The following is a 21966-nucleotide window of genomic DNA, read 5'->3' on the forward strand; positions in this document are numbered from 1 at the left end:
GAGATGTGGTCAATAGGACACAATAAAAGAACATGTAACGATAATAATTGAAGGGGAAGTCATCAGGTCACATGCTCACCCAGTTTTTTTATCTTTTTAATTTCTAAATTTTTTTGATATCCAAACACGTCATGGATGCTCAAATTGAAGAAAAAACCGTGTGATGTACTACGAAATTGGAAATGGGGACTAAAATTGTTTAAAAATAAATAAATAGGCCAAAGTCGCACACGATTAGGAAAATAAGGGGAGCAAAAGTCTAATTGAGCCAAAAAATTATATGATAGAAGAGGTATCCATTATAGTAAATAATAATCCATAAATTGTGAAGGCTTGTTTGATTTTGTTGACACAAGAGGTATCCATTTAGTCTAGCCAATAACATTTAGTTCATTCATAGCCGTTGTGGGAGTGGGACTCACCACACACATTTGAATCCAACATCAATACTTCTCAGCTACTGCTACTTCCATAGTTGTCTGCAAAATCTACTCTGAAACCTTCCCATTTATCTTTCATCTTCTGCTGCTTTGACAGGGCAGCATCATACGAAGTTTTAGACTTCTTAATACTCGACATTAGCTCTTTGCTTTCAGTAATCTTATTTTTAGCCTCATCTTCCAATTTCTTCTTTTCATCTTCGTGTCTTTCCATGCTTTCCTTTAACTTGATTTTTTCCAACTCAATACTGTTCTTTTGCTCAACAAGTATTCTAATTTTTTCCTCCACCTTTTCACCCTCTTCCACGAGACGCTTGGCTTCATCCTCAAACTGACTCTTTTCTTTCATCATTGATTTCTTCTGTTTCTTACCATCTCTCATTAGCTGCACAAGCTTTTCTCTTTTTCGCAAAGCATTAATGTGATCCTCAACCACATTTTTAGTCATGACAAAGTTTTTGGAAAGGTTCTGAATAAAGGATGTCATTTTCTGGACAAGCTTCACAACGTTTGGAGAAACTTTTTCATTGGTTGCTAGTTTTATGCATTCCAATGACGTGTGTAATTGTTGTTGTAGCTCTACGTCATAGAGAATGGACTCTAGTGAATTTTCAAATAGGCATTCAAGGTTGTGCAAAGCTTCTTTTACAGCAACATCATCACTTGTGGAACAGGTTACTTTTGGCGGAGACTCTGGACTTCCCAGCAGGATGCTCTCAAGTTCAGCAAAAGGGTCCTCATCTGATTCATCTTCAAAGTTTCTTAGATCCATTGGTGAATTTTCTTTACTTATTGGATCAGTGGTGTCGGGAACAATAACCTGTCCTTGTATATTTGGTTTTCCTTCTGATTGCTTGGTCTCATCAAAATTGTCTTTCCCATCATAGTTGTTTTCACTTGACTTGTTATCAGAAGTGTTGCCTTCAAACGCTGACATTACCGGCAGATACAATCCAGCTTCAGATTCAGTTGGTCTTCCTTCATTTCCTTTGCTTTCGAACTGCACAATGAAAAAGCATTAGTCAAGGGCTCAAGGCAAGAGGAGTGGGTGTACTATAGGAATTAAATTATAACTGTATTATGTTTTATTAGATACAATGTTAGTCATACAGTCATACTGGTTAGTTGGACTAATTAGTTAGACTAGTTAGTTGTTCTCATTTTCTATATACTTATCTTTACTTTACTCTCATCTATGATTTCTATCAAGAATAGTAACATGTACTTTTATTTGTTAGGATTCATCATGATAGCTTGTCTATATTTGTGTTCTAGTTTTGTTATAATGTTCATAAGAGATAGGAGACCAGATTCCTTTTTTATTTGTGTAAAGTAAGGCCGTCTTTGAAGAATTTGCAAACAGTACCCACAAGCTAATTTTTACTCCACTTGCAAATTTACGACTGTGGCTAATTTTCATGCGATGTTTGGTAAATTACCCACAATTCTTAAAGGAAACTTAGAAAAAACCTTTGTCTAATGATAGGAGGTAACTCTTCAACTTTCTTTTTGAGAAATGCCTTGTATATTGTTGGTTATTATGAAATAATTTCATTCTTAATGCCTGCAGTGTCTTAGGAATTGGGTGAATAATGGAAAAAATGAGGACTAATATGGAGATATCATTAAAATACACCTAGGAAATCTTAGACCTAGACATAGGGTAATATTGAATGATGCAGTATTACAAAACTATTTCATTATTACAGCAATCTTATGAACTCAAAAGAGGAAGGTGGATAACAATTGATGGAGCATTTATAAAGAATAATTTACTCTCATTATCGTAGATGCCTTAAATTCCTAGTCTGAGTCTTAGGGTCTGTTTGGGAGGAGGTTTTTCAGGGTTTTGGAGGGCTAAGTCTATATATTTTGAAATTAATTTGATATTTTTAAAAATTAAAAACATGATAAATGATCATATAGTACTTCAATCGCATTAATTTCTTTTAAAAATATTTTATAGGTCCGTATTTTAAAAATGAAAAGCTTGCCCTCCTCACCAAAACCCTCCGTCCAAATCCTCATGATTCCTTTACCAAGTTTATTGATTATTATTTACTTTTACTTTGCATTCTGATTCCATTGATTCGTCTCCTTTTGACCCGCACAATCTAATAATTATATTGACAAAAATGACAGCTGAAAATGATATGATATAATTACAAAATGTGATGTTATATTTTTGCATATTTTGACACTTTTTCCTATAAAAATGACAAAGTTTGTCCAAATAAAAGTAGAGACTTACGACTTTTGCGGAATTTGTAATATTCTCCTCATGACTGGTTCCAGCATTGGTATTGGTTTCGTTGTTAGAAGATCTGATGCTCTTTTCCACATTAAAGAAGTGACTTTCAAGTTCAACTGATTCTAGTTTAACCATTGCTGATCTTTGTTCTGTGACATAAGCAACGAAAATTATAAGTAGGTGAAAACATAAATTCCGTAAAAAAAAAAAAAAAAAAAAAGCAAAAGAGAAGGTGAAGTGTTGGGATTAGAATCAGTTGATTTCTCCTACTTATAATTTATCACTGGTTCAACCAGCTCTGAGTCTAATTCTGTGATTAAAAACAATGAAAGTGAAAATTTGGCCAAAAGACCCGGTGTTCAATTTACAAAATAATAAGAACTACCTAGCTAGTGATTAGTTAATGATAATGAGATAAAAAAAGGACTCAATTTCAATTTAATGAAGTAGTAGGAAACTATGAATAAGAATAGCATAGCATATATGATGAGACTAGGGAAAGAGAGTAATTAAGAAGAGAATGTATTGTCAAAAATGAAGTTGCAAACCTTGAACAATTGGCTTCAAGGTTATCCTACGTCCTGATTCTAATTCCACCGCCTTCTTCAACTCTTCTTTCTTTTGTGAATCCAATTCCGGCAAAACACTCTCCAATTCTTGAACACTTACTAGTCGTACCCCACACTCTTTAATACCAACTGAACCATCAACTTCCCGGCCAGTATCGTTTGTAACATAGAACTCGAAACAAATCTCGGGTTGATAAAATTTGAGAATACTGTCACAATGGAATGGATCATACCACACATAAACATGATCCGAGTTCAGTTCTGTGACATCAGTATTTAGCCAGGTAGCTTTTATACCTTCTTCTCCCAAGTTGCATTGACACTTTATCCTAGCTCCTCCACCCTTCATTCCATTTCCACCTGCTGGAGAAAGAACCACTGAGTATATGAATCCCAGCAAGTTGGAACGATCAGGAAGCAATGTAATGGTAATGGAAGAGTCAGAAGCTGTTAGACATTGGAATAGCCTCGGGATACTTGTTCCTAGTTGACAAGCATCAACACTGTTATAGTTGTAGCTGCGGACGGCCACACGGAGTCTTCTTACAGACACATTATGAAACACAGCACTCATCATTGTTAAATTGAGACTTTCCATTATAAGTCCAAGTGAATGTCCGTCCAAATTCAAGCTGTTGCTGAATGAAATATGTTTGGTTTTTCCGATCATCTTTGTTGCTAATTTTTTTAGATTTGACACTGAAACCAGCGATGTGCAGTTAACTGCATTTAACAGTGTGATTAGAGGTGGAAGCTCTGGTATGCACTCAAGCTTCCTGCAATTCACCAAAGACAAAATTTCCAGTTCTTCAAGTTTCTTAATGCTTTGAGGCAACATTTTCATGTTGCTTCCATCAAGGTTTAATTCCATTAACTTTGATGCAACGTGGACGTTGTTGGGGAGTTCAAACTGGTTTATAAAATCCTTCATATGTAGTATTTGTAGGGATTGTAAGCCATCAAACAACTCATGTAGCTGTTTTTTCTCAACTATTAGTCTACTGCCAGAAATCTTCAATTCCCTAATAGATCTCACACTAGATAACTCCTTCGGAATACGGTTGAGTCTTAAACTCTCTAGATTAAGTTGTTTGAGTTTTTGAAGACGTCCAATTGATAGGTCCAGTGTTTTGATTCCTGTACTGCTTAAATCCAAGTTTTCAATTAAATCCGAGGACACTGCAAATTCCTCCAGACTTTTGCACCCATCCACACTGATCTTCTCCAAAAAATTTAAATGTTTTTCACCTCTAACCCTCCTAACCTTTGTACACCTATCCAGTATCAAAGTAACAAGTGTATCTGCGCATAAAACAGATGGATGAAGATCAACCAGACTCTCACAACCAGAAAGATTAACCCATTTCAGACTTGACGCCTTAGAAAAATTCGGAAGCTTTTCAAATTGCTTGCATTCACTAAGGTCAATTCCCTCTAATTTACCCAGTTCCTGTGAATTTCAAAACAACGTATTAAGATGCAAACTCTAAAAACAAAACATGTGATTACACGTGTATGTATTACCTTCGTCCCCTGCCACAGTTGTTTAACATTGCTGTGCGGCATACGGATCTCAACAAGAAACTTGGCATAAAAATGTTGTGGAAGAGATTCAAAAGGGTATCCATTCCACTCAAAATACCTCAGTTTATTTGAAAATGGCTCAAGAAATTTGGGAAGGTTGAGGTATGTGTTAGTACATCTCTGCAGGTTAGAGGGTGCATGGAATTTAAGAATTCTTAAGGCTTTCATCTTGGTGAATGTGTCGGCACTTAAAGGCAAATCATTATTTTGTGACAAATCCAATGTTATGCCTTCAATTGAGCTACTCCCCTGACAAGAGAAGAAAGTAAATGTATCCAATCAATTAGCTACATTAACTAATTTGTATTAGAAATTTAGCTATGTTGAAAAGTGTATGTTTTTCATTCCCTTACCTTGTTTTCTTCAATAACTGCACGAGCTTTACTCCCACTCAGTCGGGTATGTGCTGCCGGGTCCTCGCCACAATCATTACATATTATGTCCGAACCCATTTTTTGCAGTAAGTCATGCATTTGTATTGTTTGGTTATTTGAGATAGTTATCAAAGCCTTGTCTTTGAGGACTACTATTCCGCTATTTGGTTCGAAACCACAAGCATCTAGTATCTTTGTGACAGACTCTTTCTTTTCTCCTATGAAGAAGAATGCAATGTCTAGAAATATCTTCTTCTCTAGTGCATCTAGTTCATCGTAACTCACTTTTAAAACTTTGTGCAATTTGTCATCACGATGATCATCGAGTTTCTTAAAAGAACTTTCCCAAAATGCAATATCTCTTGTACGAAGATGTAAAGCCAAAAGTTTAAGGGCAAGCGGAACGCCCCCTGCATAAGTGATTGCCCTTTGCAAAAGATGCTCATACTTCTCTCGGGGATTACTTGGCTCAAAGGCTTCTAGGCAAAAAAGCTCTAGAGATTTTGGATATTCCCACTGCTTGACCTCATATATCCAATCAACTCTTCCACTCAGCAACTGTCTGTCTCTCGTTGTTATAATGAGTCTACTATCTTTATTTAGCTCGCCGTAATCTCTGCACAAATATTCAAACTGATCTAAGCTGTCCATATTATCAAGTACAATCAAAACTTTTCTACTTCTCAGCCTCCTCATATGAAATGCAGATCCTACATTAGATGGGGAAATTTCTTCCTTTAGTAGCTCAGAGAAAAGCTTACTAAGTGAATATTCTTTTGCATTAGCAAAGCAGACATGATCATATTGGGCAAACAGCTTGGCAAACAAGACTTTAGCAATGATTGTTTTTCCCATTCCACCCATACCCCAAATTCCAAGTCTTGGAAAACGTTCCACCAATGATTCAACCTGTTCACAGTTTTTTTCGTTTCTCACTACACCTTCTAGTTCATTAGGGTACCTCAGTTGTAGCTTTTGCAATACATCATTCACAATTTTGTCGATGAGGATAGATTCTTCCCTAGCATAACATAAATAAATAAAAGAATAAACCACAGAAAGAAAGAAAAAAATAATTAAACTAATCATCATAAACAAGATTCTAACAAACGGTTGATTTCTGCAGTGCTCCTTACGGTTTTTTCCTGTTTTACCAAAGTGAACAAAAATCATGGAAACAGCCCCAACAAAATGTCGTCACGCCGCGGAAAAACTTAATTTCCCATTGTTTCTACCCTATTTCGTAATTTAAATTCTTTTCATAACTTATTGATGAATTTGTTTCTTCTAAAAACCAAATTAACCACTAATAAATCTAGGTTTTAATGTTTTTAGAAGAAACAATTATGAAAGGAATGACAATTATGAACTTACGAAGAAACAATAAGAAATTGAGTCATTAAACATTATAGGATAGCACAAATACTTTTGATAAGATTTGTGCATTGTTGTGATTAACTCACACCACAACGACCGCAATATGTAATGCAGCATCCTTAACAGCCGAAATCACAAAATACATAACGCTACCACGACCTTGACCGTTGTTAAAACCTTGATTCATAAATATCTGAAACAAAATCATAAAACACTGCTTACTTGTGGGTTTGAGTGTGCCATCCAGATATAGTGGCTGCTTCAGCCAAGGCAACTTTCCAGTTAAGCACTTTAAGATCATTGGTCCCAAGATCTCGCTCATGTTTTGCGAATGCATTCTCATAACTGCCAGTCTGATTTCTTATGTCAGATGGATCTGTTTTATAGAAAACAGGTATAACAACTTGACCTTTGACTTTTCTGCATTCCAGTACTTTGACCAGTTCTTCCAAACACCATGTTGAGGTAGCAAAATTTTCAGAGAAAACAACGATGGAAACATGTGATTCCTCAATTGCTTTGGCAAGAGTTGGCCAAATATCTTCTCCTCTTTCAAGCAGGCTATCCACGTATGTTTTGATTGATTTATGAATCAGAGCAGCGTGAAGATGGCTAGTGATACCGTAGCGAGTGTCCTCGCCTCTAAAGCTAAGAAACACATCGTGCTTCTTGCTAGAATATGACATATATATGCTATATAGCTATATACCCTTGCTTAGACGCTGCTTTTCTCTATTGAAAGTTGTTTGGGTTGAAAATGTGACTATTATGTGTTCCTTCATCTTCCTCCATTACCCTTAATTCTTTAATAACAACTCAACTTTTTATAATAAGTCCATTCTATGGTGTACAAGTGAGACATGTTTTGCATCTTGCACAAATCGATATCTACCATTGGATCAATAAGTCACCATTGAATCATTCTGTGTCATGCACAAATTGATTTCTACAAATTTAAGTATAATAATGTATTAAAATATAGAAAAATAAAAACATAGTCAACTACAAACACCCCAAAAACAAAATTACAAAAACACACCAAAACTAGTACATGTAACAAATACAAATATCAACAAAATTCCACAACAAGAATTGAGAATATCCTCAAAAATACTCTTCCACTTCCAAACTTTAATAAGGTGTAAGTTAACAACTAACACTTTAACTAAAAACTCAAGTACTCCCTCCGGTCATTATTATAAGCAAAACTCCACTTTTTAGATACATTAAATAGTTAATGTATCTAGTCTTTATCATAGATTAAATACATTAATTATTTAATGTATCTAAAAAGTAAAGTTTTGCTTATAATAGTGACCGGATGGAGTATTTCTTTTCAAACTAGTTTAAATTAAAGGATAATAAAGTAATTTAATTCTTTAATACATACAATTAATTAATTTGCAACTTCCCATCATGCTTCTTAAAAATTACACTTCAATATTTTCAAATACTGTTCATTTTAGATGTTTAATGTGCTACAAATTTTTCAGGAGAACCTGTTGACTTATCTTTTGGTCAAACTCTACGAATCGGATGCTTAACACACAAAAAAACATTCTCTATTTTTTGTATTTAATTCCTGAATATATAAGAAAAGTGTAGCAATAATTGATTCCTAACTTGTATCAATGAAGCAAGCATACCAATTAAGAACCCGAGCAACTAGTGCGAGAAAATCAACAAGTAGCAGAGCAAGAGAAGAGAAGCAACGAATTTCATGCAATTAGAGAGAGAGAGAGAGAGAGAGAGAGATTAACCTCTCTGTGAGCTTCCATGAGAATGATGATTGCAGAGCTGAGCAAGAGAAACGACAATGGCGCGAATGCAGAGCGAGGGAAACGAAAGCGTTTGCGGTGTTTTTATGTGAAAAAGATTTACAAAAATACCCTCTATATTAATGCATTATTATACTTCAATTTCGACGCGAAGACTTAGGGTCGTCGCTTAAAATTTATCATAACATTAATCAAAGTCAATGAAAACTTTATAATAAAAAATTGAATTAATTTTTAGGCTTAATTGCACTTTTCTCCCATATGGTCTTCCAATTGTGCGATTTTGCACCCTATAGTTTTAAACGAGCGATTTTGCCCCCTATAGTTTTCCCCATTTCTGATTTTATGGTCCCCATGACATTTAGTGCTGGTTTTTTTATCAATTAATGTGTGCCACGTGTGTAATTCCATTTTAAAAAAAATAAAAAATAGTATTTTTCAGATTTTGAGAGAAGGAGCACATGATTTTTCAGATTTTAAGAAGAAATATCACGTGCCTCCTTCTCTCAAAATCTGAAAAATACCATTTTTTTTTTATTTTTAAAAAAATGGAATTACACATGTGGCACACATTAATTGATAAAAAAACAGACATTTCAGCACTAAATGTCATGGGGATCATAAAATCAGAAAGGGGGAAAACTATAGGGGGCAAAATCGCTCGTTTAAAACTATGGGATGCAAAATCGCACAATTGGCAAACTATAGGGAAGAAAAGTGCAATTAAGCCTAATTTTTAATGCAAAAATATTGTTTTTTACTGCAACCACCCTTTAAGTAAAATAAAGCCATGTGAAGGAGACAACATATTGACTTTTGAATGGAGAAAAAGGAGATTAAAATTTAAAATTTAGGTTGTTTAGTATTTTTCAAATAAAGTAAGATAAAAGACACCTAAAGTACACTACTTTATTGTTAAATGTCGTACTCGTTAAGAAATCAAATAATGAATGGTACATGTGCATTGATTATACAACGTAATGCGTTTTAGATTCAAAAATAGAGGGGCAAAAAAAATGATGAAGAAAGTCTTTAAATACGAAACTGAGAATATGCCTAAAATCTAAATGGATACATTATTGTAAACCTAAAGAAAATGTAGATCATACCATCCATCTCAAGGAAATTTCTAACAAATCAAAAAATATAATATGTGTCTCAACCAGGAAAAAAAAATGTAATGTTTGGAATCCACACGAATAAGTTCCTCGGATTTTACTTAATCGAAAGAGGGATTGAAGCAAATTCGGATAAATGCAGAGCTTTCATTGAGATACCTACTCCAAAGAAATCAATCTAAATGTTGGAAGACGTCTAATATGCCCCTCCTTTCTACAGGTTGTTGAGGAAGGAATCTGCATCTGAATGGTCTGAAGAATGCGAATTTGAAGCGACTCTAGCCCGACTTAAACATGCCCTATCTCAAATACCAATTCTCTAATGATCCAAAAAGGGAGAGATAATGTTCATATATCTATCAATTTCGGCAAAAGCAATCAATGAGCCTTGATTAGAGAGAGCGACAGAGGTCAAAAACTCATCTATTTCACCAACAAAGCATTACAAGGACCTGAAATACGGTATATCAAAATAGAAAAGTAGTCCTCACCCTAGTGATGACCACAAGACAATCATACAAAAACTCAAAGAAAAACACAATCTTACAAAAATCTTTTCATTCACTCTAATATTACTAATAATCATTATGGTTGATGATTATTAACAATCTTTCTTCTAACTAGTTACCCGCACTTGCCTTCAAGACAATTAGTTAAAAGACATGTTTGTATATTCACAAATTTATAAAACTAAAATGAGTGATGATCATATATGAGGGAAGACCCTTTATTTCAAGTGTTGCTTTGTGGTGATGTGGTCTTAGTTTTGTTATCTTTACTCTTGAATTTGTATTGAATATGTTCAGTTTGTTATAGAAACTGAATTTGAGATATGTGACGGTGCATATCTATTATGAACGTGTTTTTTGATAGGGGTGTTCAAAACCGAACCAACCTAATAGAAAAACCTCAAATCAAATCAATCCAAATCGAAACCGCAAAAAACTGCATTTGGTTCGGATGAATTCGGATGACTTTTGCACTGAATCGTGCGGTTTCGTTCGGTTTTTGGTTTGCATCTTAGCAACCAAACCAAACCAAACCAAACCGCAAGAATAATGAATATTACTGAAACATGTACTAGCCCAATTACATAACCCAAGAATAATCTCTTTTGATTCGATTTTTCCATTGTTGCATGCTTATGTTTCTTCTTAATTTTACCTATTTTTGATATAAGTTTTACCTAATATTTTATCATATAAACAACAAAACGAAATGTCCTATGTTTATTTTGAAACAAGTTGGCAATATTAGAGTTAATGTAATATTTTTTTATCTTGCGATAAAGCGCACATACCGAACCAATCCAAACCGCATTGCTTTGGTTTGGTTTGATTTTGGATGACTTTTTAAAAATCAACTTAACCAAACTAAACCGCATGTTTTTTTATCTCGCAGTTTGGATTACTTTTATGCTCAAAACCGAACCAAGCCGTACCGCGAACACCTCTGTTTCTTGATGTTATGCATAGTTGGGTGCTTAATTCATAGTTCGTTGGTGCTAAAAACATAAAGCACATCAATGCTTTCTAGAATCCGTACATGGAGATGAGGTAGTTTCATGCGATGACGTCGAAGTAGAAATCGTACCGGGTCATTCTAATGATCTTGATGCGGACTTCCCTGCTAAATAGTTTATGAGATGATTGGGTCGAACCTTTTAGGCCATACCATTACATCCAATGATGTTCCAATCATATATAAAGGATATATTTACATGTATGAAGTATGATTATCAAAATACTACATGATTTAAAGGATATATTTGTAAAATGGGAAATTCTTTGTTACCCATCTCACTATGGTGGGTATTTGTACCCATGACATTTTAAGTCGGTTAAAATGTTAACTGACGTCATAAGATTTTTTTTTTTTTAATTTTTTTTTAGAAACGAGATTTTCTTTGATACCAGAGTTTTAGCAGAATGCAGAAGACTTTTTCTATAGAAAAATTTAAAATCTTTTGTTTAGTTTTTCGAGTTGTAGAGACAACTTGAGCTTTGTAATTTATTTATCTCTTTTTGTTCTGAGATTTCAAAATCTCTTTTGGGTGGTGTTACTCTAAGGCTTTAATCCATGATCGATGGTTTTTCTGTTTCTTCAAATATATATTTCTCAGCTTCTATCAAGGAAAAACTATTTCTTGCTAAATTTCTAAATATAGGTGACTTTAGGGTAACTAAAGGTGTAAATAATTCATCAATATGAATTGTATTTTTTCCTATAAATTCTATGCTATGGTGTGAATTACTCAAAGAATAATTAATTCTATAACATATTGTAAAAGGATGATTACCCTTTTTCATAAAATTCGAGTTTTCCAACTTATAATGAAAAACTATAGATCTATCTAGATCTTTATCTTTTTGGGATAATCCCATTTGTAAATTTATATCAAATTTTATTTTTCCATATTTTAAATTACACTTTACGTGTGCAATTGTTGCTTGTCTTTTGTCTAAAATCCTAGAGTCTTCTAGGGCTATTTCTAGAGGTGAATCAATACATTTCATAAAGATACTTTTGATTAAAATTTGAATAATTGATATATGAATATAACCACTTTTTCTTTTTTGTTTTTCAGAAAATGTTTCAATTCTTTTTTCAATTTGAGTTTTTTGTATGGTAGATATGAATATATTTCCTTGAGTATTTTCAATTGAAATTTCTTCTTCTTCTATCATTATTCCAAATTTCAAAATACTTTTTCTTGAGAAAAATTCTTTGAATTTATTAAACTTTCTTTTGAAATTTTCTTCAGCAGTTAAAGATAAATCTGATTCTTCTATCTTATTATCTATTATGTCATCAGCATAATAACTAGATGTTCCTTCAAAGTATGAAACCTCGATCATATTCTATGTTGTTTATTATGTCAATACTATGATACTGAAAAGTAAATTTTGAATTTAATAAAGATATATTCATACCTGATTTGATTTTCTTTGAGATTTTGTTGATATTTTTGGTTTCGTTGTAGTTAGATATAATAATACCCTGTTTTTCCAATTTTAACTTCCTTATGCCCAAATTTGATCCAAAAACTTTTCTAACCATTTCTATACATGTTAAGGCACTCAAAACCATATAAAACATTGCACTAAAAATAACTCATGATCTGAACATCACTTCTACCAAATTCAACGGATTTTCTACTCTATTAACAACCAATTACAACTTCAAAACCTAATTCTCAAATTCTCATAACTACAACCTACAACATGCAAAATTCAATTTCAGAATTATACAACGTAGAATTAGAGAAAGTTAGTCTCACCCTTACAAAATATAATCATTCGAAGATTATATCTAGCTACAACGAAACCAAAAATATCAACAAAATCTCAAAGAAGATCAAATCAGGTATGAATATATCTTTATTAAATTCAAAATTTACTTTTCAGTATCATAGTATTTACATAATAAACATTATAGAATATGACTGAGGTTTCATACTTTGAAGGAACGTCTAGTTATTATGTTGATGACATAATAGATAATAAGATAGAAGAAGCAGATTTATCTTTAACAGCTGAAGAAAATTTCAAAAGAAAGTTTAATAAATTCAAAGAATTTTTCTCAAGAAAAAATATTTTGAAATTTGGAATAATGATAGGAGAAGAAGCAATTTCAATTGAAAACACTCAAGGAAATATAGTCATATCTACCATACATAAAACTCAAATTGAAAAAAGAATTGAAACATTTTCTGAAAAAGAAAAAAGCAAAATTGGTTATATTCATATATCAACTATTCAAATTTTAATCAAAAGTACCTTTATGAAAGGTATTGATTCACCTCTAGAAATAGCGCTAGAAGACTCTACGATTTTAGACAAAAGACAAGCAAAAATTGCACAAGTAAAATGTAATTTAAAATATGGAAAAATAAAATTTGATATAAATTTACAAATAAGATATCCCTAAAAGATAAACATCTAGATAAATCTATAGTTTTTCATTATAAGTTGGTAAACTCGAATTTTATAAAAAAGGGTAATCATCCTTTTACAATCTGTTATAAAATTAATTATGCTTTGAGTAATTCACACCATAGCATAGAATTTACACCATAGAATTTATAGGAAAAAATACAATTCATATTGATGAATTATTTAAACCTTTAGTTACCCTAAAGTCACGTATATATAGAAATTTAGCAAGAAATAGCTTTTCCTTGATAGAAGCTGAGAAATATCTATTCGAAGAAACATAAAAACCATTGATCAGGAATTTGAGCCTTAGAGTAACACCACCCAAAAGAGATTTTGAAATCTCAGAACAAAAAGAGATAAATAAATTACAAAGCTCAAGTTATCTCTACAACTCAAAACTAAACAAAAGAATTTAAATTTGTCTATAGAAAAAGTCTTCCGCACTCTGCTAAAACTCTGGTATCAGAGCAAACCTCGTTCCTAAATAAATAAATAAATAAATTAAAAAAATAAAAATAAAAATAAAAAAATCTTATGACGTCAGTTAACATTTTAACCGACTTAAAAGGTCATGGGTACAAATACCCACCATAGCGAGATGGGTACACAAGTTGTCACCTTGTTTTATTGTTGGACGTGATTGCCACTTAGTTCAAAAACATGTTTTTTTTTATATCATGGTAGAAGTGTATATATAGTTTTTTTTTAATCATGTATATATAGAGATTAATACATCGAGTCTCTTAAGACCACAAATTTAGTTAGATAGAATACCTTATGTCAAATTTAACTTAGTTACACTTTTGATAATTTTGTGTAAAATATATGAATTTAACAAACACTATCAAAGCTGCCTACCTGTCTCAGACTTGAGAGAGAGCGCCACGTAGGACAACGTGGGCTCCATATTCTCACTTTGCCAGGTCATTTATTACAAAACTTAAACAAATGACAAAAAAAAAAGCTAACACTAAATAATACCGAAAATAACTGCGATGTTTCGAAAATTCAAAGAACAAAAGACAAAACAACAAAAAAAGGAAAAAAGTTTCTTTCAATTTTCGTTTTCAACATTAATTAATTTAACTAATTTTCTCTCTCTTTCTCTCTCTCTCTCTCTGCATTTTGTTTTCTTCTTCCTTGATCTGCAACGTTACACTCTTCTCTCTCAACATTGCTACATTCATTCCTCAACTTCAACATTGTCCCTCCCGTTTGGTTCGTTTTCCTTTCTTCTTTCTGTTTTGTTTTCAATTTGGTGCATTGCATTGTTATTTTTTTTTCTTCATAATTTTAGCTGGTTAATTTTTTTTAAGGGATTTTAAAAAAAAATCAAGGGAAATATGTTTCTTAATTATTTGAGCTGTTTTGAATTTTAACAAATTATTGTGTTTGATGCATTGTGAATTTGCATTATCTATTTAGCTTATAGATTTGAGTTTGATTATGATTATGATTTTTATTGTTTTATGTTTAAGGTTATTTTTTAATTCTGTTTTTGGAATTTTATGATGTTAGGGTGTTTTAGGAATTTGAAATTTGAATGTTGGTTTGAATAAGGGTGGGTACCCCTCCTTTTTTTTATTCAGTATCCAAGGATGAATTGAATTTACTGGGTTTAAATTATATGAAAAGTTGGTATATTGTGCAGATTTAGTATTATGCATCAAATATTATGGCGGTGTTTATGTGATGAAACCTAGCGCTGACACTTCCGGTCAAAGGCATGTCCAGTGTATGACATATGTCCAACACTGACACATGCGATTACATTCAATTATGTCATTTTCGTCAATTACCACCCATGTTAGTGACGTGGTCATATTTGGTTGCCATGTATGTCTTAGTGCTTCATAGGATGAAACTGATCATTTTGTTAATTTGCATGTGTTGTTAGGTTTTAGAAGAACAAATCGGGGACAAGGGGCAGTTTGATGGTGCTCCCTTCCACTAGCTGTTTTTTGGGTTTTGTTCTTGGTGGGTATGTGTTGGTTGAATAGAATTCTACTTTGAGCTGAATTGCGGCTAAATGGCAAAGGGAAGGATCAGGGCGAGGCTCCGAAGGAGCAATTTTTACACATTTGGTTGTCTTCGAGCCTCTGCTACTACTGAGGAAGGGCCTCATCCACTTCAAGGTCCGGGGTACTCGCGAACCGTGCACTGCAACCAGCCTCAGATCCATGAGAAGAGACCTTTCTTTTATTGCAAGAATGATATTTCCACAACCAAATACAACGTTCTTACATTTTTGCCCAAGGCAATTTTTGAACAGTTTCGTAGGGTTGCTAATATATACTTTCTTTTGGCTGCGTGTCTCTCGTATACTCCAATGTCACCTTTTAGTGCATTGAGTATGATTGCTCCTTTAGCATTTGTTGTCGGGCTTAGTATGGCGAAGGAAGCATTGGAAGATTCCCGCAGGTTCGTTCAGGATGTTAAAGTTAATCGTCGAAAAGTTAATCACCATAAAGGTGATGGTGTTTTTGGTCATAGATCGTGGCAGAATATTATGGTTGGGGATGTAGTAAAAGTAGAAAAGGACAAGTTTTTTCCAGCTGATTTGCTTCTCCTATCATCAAGTTATGATGATGGGATATGCTATGTGGAGACGATGAATTTAGATGGTGAGACCAACTTGAAGGTTAAAAGATCTTTGGAGTCTACCTTGGCCCTAGATAGTGATTTAGCTTTTAAGGATTTCACTGGAACAATAAGATGTGAAGACCCGAACCCCAGTCTTTACACTTTTGTTGGAAATTTTGAGTATGAGCGCCAGGTTTATCCTCTTGATCCTGGTCAAATTCTCCTCCGAGATTCTAAGCTCAGGAACACCGAATACATCTATGGAGTGGTCATTTTCACTGGTCACGACAGCAAAGTCATGCAGAATTCCACAAGATCCCCTTCAAAAAGGAGCACAATAGAAAAGAAGATGGATTATATCATATACACTCTCTTCACTGTCCTTATATTTATATCTGTCATTAGTACCATAGCATTTATTGTCATGACCAAGTACGGAACCCCAAATTGGTGGTACATACGCCCTGACGTAATCGACCGCCAGTATGATCCCAAGACACTTGGAATGGCTGGGATGAGTCATTTGATTACTGCTCTCATTCTCTATGGATATTTGATACCCATCTCACTTTATGTTTCCATCGAGGTTGTGAAGGTTTTACAGGCAACCTTCATTAACCAAGACATTCTAATGTATGATGAAGAAACCGGAACTCCAGCTGACGCACGGACTTCAAATTTGAATGAAGAGTTGGGTCAGGTGGATACAATCCTCTCTGATAAAACTGGAACTTTAACATGCAATCAGATGGACTTTTTGAAGTGCTCTATTGCGGGTACTCAATATGGTGCGTCTTCAAGTGAAGTTGAACTTGCTGCTGCAAAGCAGATAGCTTCTGATCTCGAGGACGGGGATTCAGATCTCTCCAATTTCCCCCTACGTCATAGGAAAGCTCAGGTTTCATGGGAAAACATTGATAAAGTTGATGAAATTGAACTAGAGACTGTTGTTACTTCCAAAGGTGATGAGGATCAAAAGCATGCCATAAAGGGGTTTGGTTTTGAAGACGACCGTCTCATGAATTGTAATTGGTTGCAAGAGCCCAATGTCGATGACATTTTATTATTTTTCCGAATACTAGCAGTTTGCCATACTGCCATTCCTGAGCTGAATGAGGAGACAGGTGGTTTTACATATGAAGCCGAGTCTCCAGATGAAGGGTCTTTTCTCGTAGCTGCAAGAGAATTTGGCTTTGAGTTTTGTAGGAGGACCCAGTCAAGTATTTTCACACGTGAAAGAATATCTGCTTCAGGGCAAGTGGTTGAAAGGTATGAGTTTAGGAAAACTCTTATGCTCATCTATTTCTTTTGATTTGTTTGCACTCCCAACCCCAGGCATTACAAGATATGTTTTGTCTCTATTCATGTCTATTTATATTTCTTTATATATACTTTTGCGTGAATCATTCAGGGAGTACAAACTCTTGAATCTACTAGATTTCACAAGTAAAAGAAAGCGTATGTCAGTGATTGTCCGTGATGAGGAGGGCCAAATTTTTCTTCTGTGCAAAGGGGCTGACAGGTTAGCTTACAAATTCTATTGTTCTTGCCTATGGTACTCATTTTTTACTGCTGAGCGTATAATGTCGATCATCAATAGGACCTTCTCAAATAATACATTAGAATAAATGAAATTGAAATTAAACTTGAGCTTCACAACGTTCAGCAAATTTACAACACAATCACAACAATCCCCTGCTTCCATAGAAGAAGCTTGCAAAAACACACATGTATTACTCTCATAAAGAGGCTTTCAATATCTCTCTTAGAATTTGACATCCATTCTTTTCTTGCTCGGTTTTTCAGTATCATATTTGATCGTTTGTCCAAGAACGGAAAAGCGTATTTGGAGGCTACTACCAAGCATTTAAATGATTATGGAGAAACAGGTTTAAGGACACTAGCTCTGTCCTATAGAAGGCTTGAAGAAAAAGAGTACTCGGATTGGAACAATGAGTTTCAGAAAGCCAAAGCAGCCGTTGGGGCTGACAGAGAGGCAATGCTTGAGCGGGTCTCAGATATTATGGAAAAAGAGTTGATTCTTGTTGGGGCTACTGCTATAGAAGACAAACTGCAGAAAGGGGTAGGATTTGTTATTCTTTCTAATCAACACACACACACACACACACGTATTGCCGTCGTTGTTGTTTTTCCTACTTCAAATCTTCAACCAAATTCAACGCTTTATTCTCCTCAGGTTCCCCAGTGCATTGATAAACTTGCTCAAGCTGGTCTCAAGATTTGGGTATTGACGGGGGATAAGATGGAAACTGCAATCAACATTGGGTCTGTCAACCACAAACTATCTAGCCTCGTATACTATTTTATTTATGTTCTAAACATATAAGGTTGAACTTACAGAAAAGTGCTTCCGTAACAAAGTATGCTGAAATGAAATTGTATTTTCTGTGGTGCAGCTTTTCCTGTAGTTTGCTTCGACAGGGCATGAAGCAGATCTGTATAACTACAAATTCAGACTCAGTATCCAATGATACCAAACAGGTACTCTTTTTCATTGAGAAAGCGTATCAGAGTTTACTTTACGGGCTTGTGTTTTATCTGATGTTGGGCCTAGTTCTTTTGCTTAACTCCGCAGGCCATTAAGGACAACATATTAAATCAAATTACCAATGCTACACAAATGATAAAGCTGGAGAAGGATCCTCATGCAGCATTTGCATTAATTATTGATGGGAAAACTCTGACATATGCTTTAGAAGATGATGTAAAGCTCCAATTTTTGGGACTAGCAGTTGATTGTGCATCTGTCATCTGCTGTCGTGTGTCTCCCAAGCAAAAGGCACTGGTGGGAGATTTTTTTTCCGTTTTCTGTTGTGATTTTGTGGACTCATACTGTATGAGTAGTTAATTATTGGAGTTATATGTATGCATGATTGCTCACGTGGATCCACCTTAGTAAAATAGGAAAACTTAGGTCCATTAAAAATCAGCTTGTATGCCACTCATTGCCACACTTACGTAGATTGCATTTATCCAACTCTATCTCTATGTCAACTCTGATATATAAAGTTATATATGCATTTTACAATGTCCTGATTTCTTAATCTTCTGGCGCCAGGTCGTAAGGTTGGTAAAACAAGGAACTGGGAAGACCACTCTTGCAATAGGTGATGGTGCAAATGATGTTGGCATGATACAAGAAGCAGATATTGGTGTTGGAATCAGCGGGGTTGAAGGTATGCAGGTCAGTGGCATACATGACTGTCTCTTTAAGAAAAACTGTCTCACAAATATCACTGCTTATGACAAGTTAATTCTAGCCTTTAATTTTGCAAGTTGGAATAAAATTTTAGTCTTATATAGTCTTCTTATTTTAAAAAATAACACCGTGATTAGAGAAAGAAAACCTGTCATGTATCTTTTTTCATGTTTGGACTTGCTTTCAAGCTGGACCGTGCACTAGATTTTCTCATAGTTGTCTTGTGATTAGAGCTTCTGAACTGATGCAAGAGGAAAATGAACTTCCTCTTTGCATTATCAATAATATGCTGACTAATTTATTCTATAAAACGAGGGAAAAAATCGAACTTGCTTAACAAAATGAAACTTATTTAGAAAGTTAGCATTTTGGTATTTTCTTAATTCTTTTTGTTATTATTGCCTGAAACTAGTTATATCTGAATTTTGGTCAGATTGAATTGCTAAATTTTATTGTAGTGTGGAAAATGATGTGCAAATTTTCTGACGTTACGTAATTGTGATGTATTCCTTAGTTGTCCTTTTAAGCTGTGGTCTCAAGCATGTAATTTCCTTTCAGGCAGTGATGGCTAGCGACTTCTCGATTGCCCAATTTCGATTTTTGGAGCGGCTTCTGGTGGTCCATGGACACTGGTGTTATAAGAGAATTGCACAGATGGTAATTGATTAATAATTGTCTTGATCGTCATTCTCACAAACTGGATGCCTTGCATTCAATGCCTTGTGTGTTGTGTATCCTTTGCATGGATAGAGAAGCACTTAATATTTCTAGCATGTTGTATCTGTTTTATTATGAATTGATTCCTTCATTCCTCTTCTTAACTGGTATCTTCTACCTTGCAGATTTGTTATTTCTTTTACAAGAATATAGCATTTGGCCTCACCATCTTTTACTTTGAGGCCTATACAGGCTTCTCCGGCCAATCGGTTTATGACGACTGGTACATGATATTGTTCAACGTTTGTTTGACATCATTACCCGTCATTTCACTTGGTGTATTTGAACAAGATGTTTCATCGGAAGTTTGTTTACAGGTTTGTTCTCTTGCAATGTCATCAACATATTACGTCCCAGTGTGAAAAATCCAACCTATTAATAAGTTGTCGTGTTTTGCAGTTTCCAGCACTTTACCAACAAGGACCCAAAAATCTGTTCTTTGATTGGTATAGAATATTAGGATGGATGGCCAATGGTCTATATTCCTCTGTCGTCATCTTCTTCGGCACCGTCCTCATATTCTATGAGCAAGCATTCCGTGTTGATGGTCAGACATCTGACTTGGCTTCTCTTGGAACCACAATGTTCACTTGCATAATCTGGGCAGTCAACTGTCAAATTTCACTGACAATGAGCCATTTTACATGGATTCAACATCTGTTTATATGGGGTAGCATAGTTACTTGGTACCTCTTTCTCATGATGTATGGCGCACTTTCTCCCAACCTTTCTCACAGTGCCTACCATTTACTGATTGAGGCTCTCGGACCTGCGCCTATTTATTGGGCAACAACATTATTAGCTACAGTTGCATGCATTCTTCCTTATCTTGTCCACATATCATTTCAAAGATGTTTTAGTCCAATGGATCACCACATTATCCAAGAAATCAAGCACTACAAGAAAGATATTGAGGATCAATCCATGTGGGTGAGGGAGAGTTCTAAAGCAAGACAAGAAACCAAGATTGGGTTCACTGCAAGAGTGGAAGCAAAGATCAGACAATTGAAGGGAAAGCTGCATAAAAAACAATCTTTCTTGAATATTTTGTCCCCAGTACGTACATAATTGACATTTTTGAGTATTTTTTTAGGCTATGCGGGTTAATTTTTGTTCACAATTTTGCCCCTTTTAAATTCTTTGATGCTTATATTGTGTTATAATGAAAACGGGGTGAATTTATGTCTCCTTCACCACAAAAAAAATGTAAGCTATTGTATGTAACATATTTATATTTATATAGAAGAGTGTCAGTGTGTGTTTCTCATGCCAAAAAGGGTTATGGTCCAAGTGACATTGAAGAAATGAAACAGCTACTTTTTATTAATTTTTTTTTTTTTAGAAAATAAACGTGGATTGTGGATTTGTGGTATTTGAAGCACAAAGACTTCTTGGATTAGGCGTGCCTCGGTGTCGTATATGTGTTGGTGTTGGATACCAACATGACACCAACACATATACATTGAATTATGTCATTTTTTCAAATTATTAAGGGTGTTGACTTGTCATTGTTGTGTCTGGTGTCCATGCACCATAGTTTGTGATTTGGATTGAAGTTTGCAAGTTATGTCCGATTAAAATTCATTTTACAAAATTAAGTTTGATCAATATCAGTTTGCTTCAATGTTCCCTAAAATAAAAACCAGGTTGCTTCATTGTGATTTTTGTTTTGGGAGACGTTTCTCAAATGCACGTATGATGGAATAAAATGCAATTTATATTGGTGGAAAGTATCAAAAGTACTTCTGAGCATATAATTACCATAAATCATATGACTTTTATATTGTAGAATAAAAAGGTGTTAGAGACTTTGCTTCATGCAAACTTCTAAAATCAGACTTTGTTGGGCTAACTGAATTAAGGAGTTCATAATGTATTTTGGTAAAATTACACTCACCTCAGGCCATGGATCCACACTATGTTAAATGGAGGCACTTGACCCCACTCCTTCAAATAGTTTGTAATTATTAAGAGCAACTTCAACGGTCATTTTTTCTTGCAGTCCACCAGCATGGAG

At 34.4% G+C, this 21966-nt stretch overlaps 2 protein-coding genes across 4 annotated transcripts; one reads left to right on the forward strand and one right to left on the reverse strand.

Annotated features, from left to right (window-relative positions):
• Positions 1-276: 276 nt before the first annotated feature.
• LOC11424331 (disease resistance-like protein DSC1) lies at positions 277-8493 on the reverse strand. Its single transcript, XM_003627108.4, has 7 exons — positions 8356-8493; positions 6818-7541; positions 5198-6239; positions 4785-5093; positions 3240-4710; positions 2692-2840; positions 277-1440 (listed from the first exon to the last, which is right to left on the reverse strand). Exons 2-7 carry the CDS (start codon positions 7279-7281, stop codon positions 454-456), a joined length of 4422 nt encoding a protein of 1473 aa, XP_003627156.1. The 5' UTR covers positions 7282-7541; positions 8356-8493; the 3' UTR covers positions 277-453.
• A 5998-nt stretch (positions 8494-14491) lies between these two features.
• On the forward strand, positions 14492-21276 carry LOC11419906 (probable phospholipid-transporting ATPase 4). 3 transcript variants are annotated; one of them, XM_039828764.1, is made up of 11 exons: positions 14492-14647; positions 15327-17281; positions 17424-17534; positions 17819-18095; positions 18210-18298; positions 18430-18514; positions 18588-18818; positions 19092-19217; positions 19791-19889; positions 20075-20266; positions 20349-21276. In XM_039828764.1, the coding sequence occupies exons 2-11, from the start codon at positions 15459-15461 to the stop codon at positions 21015-21017; spliced, it is 3702 nt and encodes a 1233-aa protein (XP_039684698.1). In that variant the 5' UTR covers positions 14492-14647; positions 15327-15458; the 3' UTR covers positions 21018-21276. The 3 variants fall into 3 exon arrangements, with proteins under 3 accessions (XP_039684698.1, XP_003627157.3, XP_039684699.1); XM_003627109.4 differs by having other exon boundaries at positions 18609-18818; XM_039828765.1 differs by lacking the exon at positions 14492-14647 and adding an exon at positions 15089-15235.
• Positions 21277-21966: the final 690 nt, after the last annotated feature.

The sequence above is a fragment of the Medicago truncatula genome, chromosome 8, assembly GCF_003473485.1.
Source record: "Medicago truncatula cultivar Jemalong A17 chromosome 8, MtrunA17r5.0-ANR, whole genome shotgun sequence".
In the NCBI taxonomy this organism is placed as follows: domain Eukaryota; kingdom Viridiplantae; phylum Streptophyta; class Magnoliopsida; order Fabales; family Fabaceae; genus Medicago; species Medicago truncatula.